This window comes from Aptenodytes forsteri, unplaced genomic scaffold, assembly GCF_000699145.1.
Source record: "Aptenodytes forsteri isolate BGI_AS27 unplaced genomic scaffold, ASM69914v1 Scaffold127, whole genome shotgun sequence".
In the NCBI taxonomy this organism is placed as follows: Eukaryota; Metazoa; Chordata; class Aves; order Sphenisciformes; family Spheniscidae; genus Aptenodytes; species Aptenodytes forsteri.
Window position 1 is genome coordinate 426573 of NW_008794711.1, and position 11029 is coordinate 437601.

Sequence of the window (11029 nt, forward strand, 5' to 3'; positions counted from 1 at the left end):
AAGCTAGGAAACTCAGCAAAAGCTGGTTTGTATATAACACAGCAGGCTGCACTGCCCTTCAGTACGCTATTGTTCAAGGAGTTATCAAAGCGAGAGCGGAAATGCAAAGACAGTTGGAATGTCTGAGCAGTAATTGTGTTCCTAATGAGCCACTGAATCAAGATGACATATTTGTGGGTTAGGAAATTTGTCAGATCGCTGCGCGCACACTACTTTTTACTTTACGTATTTATATCTGCAGGGTGTGAAATTACAGATTCATAGAAAATATGTCTGGACTTAGCAGGGCTTAGAGAGTTCACTAGGCCCAGCCTCTGCTCCAAGGCAGCGTCAGCTCTGCTTATGTCACTGCTGGAGCAGTTGAAGTAATGCTGTTCAGTTTTGTCACCCAGCGAACCAGAGTTGCACAGCAGGCTAAGTTTTAATTCATAGGAAAGTGGAGTGAACCTAGAAAAACTCCTCTGGTTCTAGAATTGTTCATCTGGATCAACAGTAACAGAGAGAAGAATTTCACTCAATGTGTGATTAAGGGCCAGGTGCAGTCCTCAAAATAGCCAATGCATCCGTAGCGGGAGAGGAGATTCAGCTAAACACCTCAGAACTATACAAATGCTAAAAAATTCATTTTAAATTCAAAACCTTCAGCTCTAAATCTCATAGAAAACCCCAGACCCTCAGGAAGGAGCCATGTAATACCGTAGATCCTGGTGCTTATAAGCTCTGCAAGGCATACCTGTGTGCTGCTGCCTGTGCAGTCAAGCCATTATTCGTACTTGTCTGATAAGGAAAACCAGCTATCAGTATCTCTACAATGTGCTTGTCTCTTTCATTTAACAATGTGTACATTTATATATATGAAATCAGTACATTTCTGAAATTAAGCATAAAAAAAATGAATCCACTTCTGTAGGTACTATTGCTGTCATGACAAATCTACTACCTGCACAGCTGGCTGTGACAAGCCATCCTGAAGATCTTCCTTTACAGTAGCCAGTATTGTGCTGCATGAAAGAGTTAAGGCTAAGTCTGTTCTCATGGGTTTTAATGTTAATCTCGCTTCCTATGGCAGTAAGGACCTTAGTTCGGCATAGTCAGGTGATGAACCACCAACAAAAAGAAGATAGTGCTTTTCTTTTCAAGTTAATCAACAAAAGTGACCTGAACTCGGCTCCAAAATTTCCCTAAGTTTTCTGTGCTTAGCTCTGGAAAGCCACAATATTCAGACAAGGCTGCACAGGATTTATAGATAAACTTGCACAGATAACCATGAACTCCACAATGAGATCTAAATTAATCTTCCTAAGTTCAAATATCTACTGCTAATGTAATGTGGCAATAACAAGGACCTTGATAATGCACTTTGCTTTTATTGTCAAGTCCCCCGTGTTTAGAAGAAGAAAAGTTGAATAAAATGAGGTTAAAAGGCCATGCTGAGGTCTGGCTCCACGACATCAATACTGCACATGATTTTCACAAAGATGCTGATATTTATGAAAAAAATAGAGGATGAATTTAAAGCCAAGGTATGGCTTGAGTAGTGTTCTAATTAAGTTAGCTGGAGTTGTGGCCATTTGTGCCAGTGATAGATTTGGGCTAGTGAAGAAAGAAGAAAGTTGCAGAGATGGGGTAACAAATTAATGGATGTGCTTAGCCATAATGGAAAAGTAGAGTCCAGAAAACTCAGCAGATCAGTGGTGGTTTAGTCTTTGGGTAAAGTTCTTAGTGCTTGCAAGGAGAAACTGTGCAGCACGAGAAGAAATGCCTCTTTATCTTGAGTGCTGTACCACTCGGGCACAGGAGCTCAGCTCTGGCCCTGTTGCCAAAACAAGGGCACTTTGAAAAAGTCTGTGAAGAACAAGGAGATTTGAGTGGACAATGTTATGTAAGAACTAGACCACTTTTTGCATGCACAATGCTCACATTTTGTTGAAATTTGCACACTAAAGCAAGAAGGGCCACTAAATAATTTTAGCACATCTTTTTGGCAAAATCATTTCCATATTCCCCACATTGTGCCTCTGAGTTATTTGAATTGATGCGAAGGTGAAGTCAGAGTAGTCTGTTGGCCTTTGTGTGTTTTCAGTAATTTTTAGACAGCCTCTTTGGCAGTGCTGTGACTAAATCAAGAATAAGTGTAACCTGCCAAGTCACATATATAAGATAAAGAAGGAAGGAAAGATTTTCTGTACCATTTGCAAATATTCCAGTCCTCTCTGTCTCTGAGCATTTATATGGCACGCAGCACTGAGTGCTAGCCTTCAACCAGTGTTAAGGTTGGTCAGGAAAGAGTGGTTTATAGTGAAAATAAGCACTGAAAAAAAAAAAAAAAGTCCTTTATCATAAACTGTGTGGTGCCAATGCAGGTGTATGGTGCCTGCATAAAAAAAATTGAGGCCCAGCTTTACAGGCCACGCTCTCTGGCTCGCATTCGATCTCTCTTCAAAGTGCTCTTTCCAGCGGAGCCCTTGCAAAGCACAGCTTTATAGTTGCAATGTGAGAAATTCTCCTCACTCACCTTGAGCTCATCTGCTCCTCTGCATTCAGGGCCTTGTGACTCCAGTATTGTGGTAGTACCTAGAGCTCTTCTCCCATGCTGTGCGCTGTACAAGCACAGAAGAATGGACCTTTTCCCAAAGAAGTTCCTTTGTAAGTATAATGTAAAGACTTAGCTCTAAAACAGTTTTGAAAAAGGCAGAGTTGTTACCTTAAGGGAGCTATTGTTTGCCCTTGATGTGAAATTGATAGGTTTGGATAGAGGCTCTGTAGAATTTACATGTTAGCTTGAAATCTGCGGGGATGAAAGTTGTTCACGCACGGCAAAGGAAGTCAGCTACCAGGAGGCAGAAAGAAAGGGCAGTTCCTCTCTGAGGAGAAACTTGTCCTATCTCCGAGTGTCCTAGCGCAGAATGTTTACAAAACGCTCATTAAGGGAAAGGGGATTGCGAGATAGCAACAAATCTGGTGAACAGCTTACACTACACAAGATAAGAGAGGCAAGGCGACCATAGAAGAGAGCAAGCCATATCCAATTACTGAGACCTGGTTTTGGGGAGGGGGAAGGGGGAGACAGACAGGACGGATCACAAGTTTCAAGACAAGAGCTTCCAAACTTGTCATCTCTCTGTGACACAAGCCGCGTACAACCCAGGGGATAAAACCGCCACTTAGCCCACACGAGAGCTAGAGCTTGTTGAGTGCGGTTGGAGGCTCGAGCAAAGTCATGGATTCTGTAGTCCTTCAGCTGTGGGCTGTCCTCTGTCTCTTGGTTCACCTTGCCGCTTGCAGCCCCATCCTGAGCTTGGAGCACTCTTCCTTGGAGGAAGACGTGCCTCTTTTTGATGAGATTCTCTCCGAGCAGGATGGTGTTGATTTCAACACGCTGCTTCAGAATATGAAAAATGAGTTTTTGAAGACATTGAACCTCTCTGACATTCCTCTGCATGAAACGGCCAAGGTGGATCCACCAGAGTACATGCTAGAGCTGTACAACAGGTTTGCCACTGATAGGACATCTATGCCATCTGCAAATATTATTAGGAGCTTCAAAAATGAAGGTAAGATATGTGCATCTCTAGGAGAAGTAAATAGAAATGAGTGTCTTTATAGTCGGCGTGAAATGTATTTACCAGGCACGGAATTTACCAGGAACCACACTAGGGGAAAAAAGGCCTTTCAGTGAGGATGACATTGGAAATAGGCAGCTAACACTGCATGTAGAAGGGTTACCCAGATCCCACCTCTTGCGAGATAGATCCCTTGTCCTTTGCATTTGAGACTGTAAGGTTTTGGGGGAAGATGTTTCTTTAATGTTTGGGCGGCACCAACTATAATTTAGGTGCATCATTTTTGTTATCCCCATAATGATGCACATCATTTGCAATTACCTGATTGGTTTTTCAAATGGATACCTGAAGTAATATTTGAAATTAAGGCACAAAATGTTTTTACACGCTGTTCAAAGGTGCAATATTTTCCTATTATGAGCTTAACCAAATATGGCTTTCTGTTAATATCCTCTCTCTATTGATCCTCATGGGATTTGTAACATTTTCTTCCTTTGGCATCTGAGCATACTCCAGCAAATACATAGAAATATGTGAAGCAGAATTTTGGATAACCCTTAGGTTCTACTTTGGAGGACTAGAATATTTCCTATTTAAAAAGAAAAAAAAAGCTGAAGAAGCCTCATTGTGACCGTAGGTAGTTTCCCTATAGGTTTCTGCTTCAGCATTTCCTCTCATTTCAACAAGGACAAGATAATGTTTCAGTGCTAACATTCAGTAGTTTGGCAATAGCTATTAGGTTTTATGTTAAAAACGTTTTTCAACTAATGATTTCCAAATACCGATTACCCCACTTGGCAAGTACAAGTACTTTGATTCATTTTAACTACTCAGGGGTACATGTAACTATTCAAACTGCCGTGGGGCTTCTCTCATCCTTTGTTAGTCTAATTAATGAAGTATAGAAGTTATTAGTGCTTTTTTCTAACATTTGCAATTTCAAAATGAGGAACTGTAAGGAGAGGCTATGTGCAATTTATTTCAGTTTTGCAACGCAGTAAGATGCAAAGAGAGAATCCAAAAGCTCTGTTCTGCTCTGTCCTTCTGCCAGGACCGGGCACTCTTTACCAGCAACGTGTTTCTGGTTTGAAGAGGCACTACATTGTGGTTTAAATCTTCTTTACGTATTCTTTTCTCCAGTGTGGAGAAATTTATTGAAGGGTTGGTGGCAAACCAGTTACACCCACTGGTGAAGAGTTACTCATCTGAACAGCCATGCCTGTCACTGGTCATCAGCATAAATGAAGACACATGCAGGAATGCGTGTTCTTCTTTTCTCATTTTGCACTATTCAGAAAAAAATAAATGGGATAAAAATTGCCAAGTACAGTATGCTAAAGAATAAAATACAGTGTGGTTCAGTGACGTAAATCTGAAATCGTTCCACTGGCAAAACTGAAATTCTTTCAGGTTTGCAGCATTGCAAATGGTACAGACTGACCTTTTGCCAGTCATACACGTAGCAGTTCGCAGTTCTGTGCCTTTCTGTAACCGTGACGTTTGATGCCTATTTCATCACTGCAGAAGTTCTGCACCCGATAGAGTAAACTTGGCTTAACTTTCTGTCATTTCAGTATTTCTCTCGCCTCTTCCAGTTTGAAACAGCAAGATGCGAAGTGAGACTGCTGATGTTAAGACAGCTTCATAAACGCATGCAGTTAGAGGGATTATGCAATTAATGTTTGTTATGTGTTTTAAGTCTGCATAACTAAGAACCATCCATTTCATCCTAAAGACCTCTTTTGATAGAGAAATTAATTACTTGCAATGATCAGGACAGTAGAGACAGATCATACCATGGAATTTTTTTATTCACCTGCCTACTGAAAACTGGCAGTAATGGTAGTTTCATTATTATCCATCAAATCCTTTATTAAATTTGTTATAAAAACATTATAGAAATATAACATGCTGCATGGCTGGAAGTAGCTCTGTTTTAACGCGTGGACCGTAATGTGTACATTGTAAATGGGACTGTAATCAGTTCTTAAAACTTGAATAAATGTCTTAAGGGAAATTTTTCTTTTCCTATGGACTCTAGATCTCCCTTCCTGACCCTCCTAGGGGTGTACTGGTAACAGTAGGAGATATTTCACCCTATGGACTTTCTAGCTAAAGAGCAGAGTCACATCCTGACCTAGAAATGAACACTTATGCTAAGAAGCTCACCTGGCTTCTTACACATGGCTTCTTACACATGGTGTGGCCTTCCCCTGCCTCCTGGTGAATTACTTGTGCCCATCTTCTATATGGTCAGGTAGCATTTCTCCACCTGTCATTATGTGTAATCACTGCAGACTTGCTTTAGCATATCAAAGTCTAGGAAATCCCAAAGATTACTTCCAGTATGGAGATTATAGCTAAGCTTGAATAGCATTGTCTTTCAGCTCACGGTCTGCTCCTACCCTGGCGCTGTGCAGAACATATTCGCTCCCACTTTATCCATTGGCAGGTAGGGAGATGCAAGCAGAATCACCCCTCATTCTTTTTATTTATGAACAGATGAAAGTGCAAAATGGAAAAAAGAAAAAGGCAGGTGCCTCAAAACTGAAACTAAGTAGGACAAGTCACGTGCTTAAGTTAACTGCTTGCTTAAGCGCACTGATGGAGCATGGCCAATACTTGCAGCTTTATCGGTGTCATTTTTCTACAAACATATCAAAATTAGAGAAGTCAGAGATGAAGTTAGTAACAGGTCGCAAGTAGTTTGCCTTTGCAGAAATGTTACCCATAGTCTCTATGTCCTAATATGTCTTCTGAGTTGCAAGTAGACAGCAGAGTAATTCAGCAACAAATACACAATCATTAGCTAAGATTCCTACATTGTGTGAAGGAATGCATATTGCCTATGTATAAACAAACAATGCAGATAGGACAGACAGCCTGACTGACAAGCAGATATTATGTACTTCTTATTTGTTTTATTAACTAAAGCTGCCAAAAGTGCCTGGCTGAGTACAGCTGTTTGACTGCTCACTTGAAGCCCATTGAGTCTGGCAGGATTTCTGTTGACTGGCGGTTCTCACTGAAAGTTCACCGCCTGCTCTTCCTCTAACCAGGAGCCTTTACATCTTCCGAAGCAACTTTTTCTCCCTTAGTGCTTGGCCCTTTCAGTTTCTGAGGGATGTTTCAGCAGAAGGGAATACTTGCTAGCACAGAAACGCTAAGCAGACACAGCCTGCTGTTCTTGCATATGCAGCTTATATGTTGCCCGTCGCATGTTCACTCTAGTGCCATATCCTTCTTCCCTTCCTCTCCTACACCGATGAATGTTTTTCCTTGTTCATTAAATAGTTGCTGTGCAGCAACCTAGAAGTGATTTGTATTTCAGTATTAGGCAACACATTTTTAATATCTAATCCTTCCAGGTGACGACGTCCCTGGAAGGTATGGGGATAGAAGGAGAATCTATAAATCCAGGTTTATGGTCTTTAGCATGTCTGGGATCTTGCTGTCCTTAGACATCTAAAATAAAGTCAGCCTTTTTTCCAAGTACGGTTTTGGGAAATGATGAAAAAACATTCTCCTGGAACTCTTCGACTGAAACCAAGCAATGCAAAACATGTCAGATGAACTTCGGTGCATGTGTTGTTGGATGTATTGACTCTTCTAAAATATTTGATCTTTGTTGTTTCCAGACTTGGCTTCCCACCCTATTGGTGTTACAGGAATTCGGAAATACCCTCTTCTGTTCAATGTTTCCATCCCTCACCATGAAGAAATCACCATGGCAGAGCTGAGGCTCTACACGTTGGTGGAGCGGGACCAAATGCTCTACGATGGGCTTGACCGGAAGGTCACCATTTTTGAAGTGCTGGAAAATGACCATATGGGGGTAGGAGAAGAGAGAAAGACAGTGGCACTGGCATCCAGGCAGATCTATGGCACGAGCAGTGAGTGGGAGAGCTTCGAGGTTACTGAAGCCATCAGGCGTTGGAGAAGGGCAGGGCTGACCACGCACCGGCTGGAAGTTCATATTGAGAGCAGGGAAGGGGAGGAGCAGAACGGAGAGGGGAAACTCGATATTGACATCAACTCTGAGGCTAAGCATGTGCCCCTGTTGATTGTGTTCTCTGATGACCAAAGCAATGACAAAAAAGAGGAGAAGCAAGAGCTGAACGAAATGATAGACCATGAGCAGCTCCTGGACTTGGAGAAACTGGAGGTTGGCAATTTCCATGGCCAGCCTGGTGAGGAGGCACTGCTCCAGATGCGCTCCAACATCATTTACGACTCTACTGCCCGAATCCGGAGGAATGCAAAAGGCAACTACTGTAAAAAGACTCCACTCTACATAGATTTCAAGGAGATTGGCTGGGATTCCTGGATCATCGCCCCTGCAGGATATGAAGCTTACGAGTGCCACGGAGTGTGCGCCTACCCCTTAACAGAGCACGTCACGCCAACGAAACATGCCATTGTCCAGACTTTGGTTCACCTGAAGAATCCCCAGAAAGCCTCCAAGGCCTGCTGCGTGCCTACCAAACTCGATCCCATCTCTATTCTCTACTTAGATGCAGGGGTGGTCACCTACAAGTTCAAATACGAAGGCATGGTGGTATCAGAGTGTGGCTGCAGATAGTAGCAGGGAACGCATGCACAGGGGAGTGCACAGGGGAAGTATTTAATGATTCAGTCTGTAAATTTGTACATTTCGGATTTCCTATTTAATAAGGTTATTTAATGAGGCATGTACAGATAATTGTATGTTTCCTGTCATGGGGAATGGGCAAGTCGTACGACCGTAGGGAATGTATATTTTGTTCCATTGCTTGCTTCTTGCTGTTCTTCGCTGTCCAAATTATGACCGAGTCTCTCTTCCTGTCAGGGCATAGAGCAGATCACTGGATTGTTTGGGAGGGCTCTTTGTGCCAAAGGGGCACATTCAAAGTCACAGAAATAAAGACATATTTTTGTACTTTATAAATGTTGATTAACATCTATAGGGATTTCCAGAGCTATTAAAGATAGGTGAACTATGGGCAATACACACCTAGATTGTTTAGTTTTGTGTAAAATCTTTATAAAGATCTTTACATGCTCAGATTTTTTTTTTTTTAAATTTATCTCTGTACATCTTAAGTCCCGATAATTCTCAAGCTCCTAAATCACTAAGGCACAACAAGGTGTTAAACTTTTTTCCTTTTTTCTTAATCCTTTCTTTAATCTTTCCCTGTCTCAGTTAAAGGTAACTGGCAGGGATGATTTGGCATCTGGAGCGGAAGGGAACCATTCCCTTTCCTGTCTTTCTTAGTAAAGCAATGGGCCCAGGAGCATTTATCTCTTACATCTTAAGTCCCGATAATTCTCAAGCTCCTAAATCACTAAGGCACAACAAGGTGTTAAACTTTTTTCCTTTTTTCTTAATCCTTTCTTTAATCTTTCCCTGTCTCAGTTAAAGGTAACTGGCAGGGATGATTTGGCATCTGGAGCGGAAGGGAACCATTCCCTTTCCTGTCTTTCTTAGTAAAGCAATGGGCCCAGGAGCAATGCCAGGCTAGTGCAGTGCTCTGACGTGCAATGGCAAGAAATTCCCCCTGTGCATGTTTATTACAAAAGCACCCTGTGCAAAGCAGCGCTGGCTTTGTTGCGTTAGCCATGTGTTGTCTCTCAAAGGCCAGAGCCTTAGGTGGCAGAAATAAGTGCAGTAAATTTCCTGAATCCTTGAAATTGTACCAGTTTATACCAGCTAAAAAACTAGTCCCCCTACCCAGTCCAGTAAATTACATACAATACAGTTACGTAATCCAATTCATATGGCCAAGTAGTATTGCATTTAGTCTGCATAGAGCTAGACAGAAAAGGAAACCCCTTTGTGCCAGCTAGATAGAGAGGATCTTTCCTTTATGTATGTGCTGAAGTTGTCAATCCATAAAGATATTGCCCCCCCCACACACTTAAACTATATACGATGGAGTCACATGCCATGTTTCTGCCACTCTTCTGCAACAAATCGTGGTGATAAGAAGGTGTCGGAGCTGAGAAACAATAGACCCGTCACTTTATTTATACTAAGCTGCAAATTTGTCAGATTCTTGGGAAAGTGTAAGTGACGTTGACTCTTTTAGCCTGTACCAGAGCCTACTGTACTGTCCCTGCATCTGTTTTACACTTTTAAGGGAAAGTTATCGTCCCTGGAAGTGATAAAGGTCTTTGAAAGAATCACTCTAACACTTCATGGGAATGAACACAAAAGACTTTATCATGCACCAACTAAAACCAGTTTCACCTATTTTCACACATACTCGTCTGTGCTTCCCATAATTTATTGACCTATTTATTGACTGACTGCCTGCCTTTGTAATATAATGTAGAATACAGAATGTTTTATTTTTGTGCTTGTGTGTAATCCCACTTGGATAAAACCTTGTACCGATCCTATTTTACGTGGAACCTCTCTGTTGAGTTGTGCTGCACGGAGATTGGGGTTGCTGATGTTTTTTCTCCCCTAGATATTTGTAAATACCGTATACAACAGTTATCTCCCTTGCTTACAGAACTGTTCACTCACTGCAGTGATTTAAATAGCATTCTGGAGCACGCATGGCCTTGTCCAATGTATAACTACTCTTGCAGGGGTATCATTGCTTTAAGTGGTCAGCCATGTAGTTTATTGTAGAGTTACGCCGTCTCCACTCGTGCTGTGTGTTTCTAGATAGTGGGCTGTGCAATGCATGGGGCTATATTGCTTTACGCCTGCTACAGATCTCACCCTGCGAGTGACTGACACTGCTCACAGACCTTTCCCCTGAGCTACACTGCAATCTTAGTCTGTGGTTAATAGCACGTTAAAAGAATTTGTAAGAGGTGTGATATTTTGCTCTGCTGACATGAACTGCAGCAGCCAACGGTTGAAGTGTGACCGTACAGATCCTTTCAAAACTATCCACAATTCTTATGAAGCCATTTGCCAAGACAAACCATTCACCTTGTTAGGAGTGATAATCCAGCGTTGGGGAGATAATCCGACATTTGCTTTTATCATCTCTTTTCTGCGACTGTTCCCGTGGCAGTGATCTGACCAGCGTGCTTTTTGCACCACTGTCCTTTACTAAACAGTACCAACATTTCTGAACAGCATGTAGGAGGGCCTGTGCCTTAAAAATAATAAATAACCCACCCTAATTGCCCATAATCACTGTAAATTTTCAAGTGACCACGTAGCAAAGCAGAGTGGCTGGCTTCGCACTCTCTTATTGCCAGAGATTTGTTGTAGAGTTAAGTAGTATACAGTGTGTTACAGTATGATACAAATGTGGGTAGGCGTGTAATTTTATCAGTTTGTAAACCCACATGTGTGAATTTTTACAAGATCAGTAAAAATATCAATGATAGCTTTTTAGAATTAGGGGCCAGCCAGTCTTTTGATATTAATAACTTTTCTTTATAAGGAAACAAGGACTGTACTGCTGATTGAAGAGGATTTCAGCCAGAGTTTGTGGTGAAAAACCATAAAGCATGAGACG

The 11029-nt window shown here is 41.8% G+C and overlaps 1 protein-coding gene across 1 annotated transcript; it reads left to right on the top strand.

Annotated features, from left to right (window-relative positions):
- The first annotated feature begins 3209 nt into the window (after positions 1–3209).
- BMP10 (bone morphogenetic protein 10) lies at positions 3210–8315 on the top strand. Its single transcript, XM_009273791.2, has 2 exons — positions 3210–3554; positions 7202–8315. Exons 1-2 carry the CDS (start codon positions 3221–3223, stop codon positions 8143–8145), a joined length of 1278 nt encoding a protein of 425 aa, XP_009272066.1. The 5' UTR covers positions 3210–3220; the 3' UTR covers positions 8146–8315.
- The last annotated feature ends 2714 nt before the right edge of the window (positions 8316–11029 follow it).

Bases quoted from the DNA above. Each gene is read 5' to 3' on its own strand.
- BMP10 (XM_009273791.2), top strand. From the start codon at position 3,221: ATGGATTCTGTAGTCCTTCAGCTGTGGGCTGTCCTCTGTCTCTTGGTT. The intron at 3,555-7,201 runs GTAAGATATGTG...TGTTGTTTCCAG, and splicing joins TAGGAGCTTCAAAAATGAAG to ACTTGGCTTCCCACCCTATT.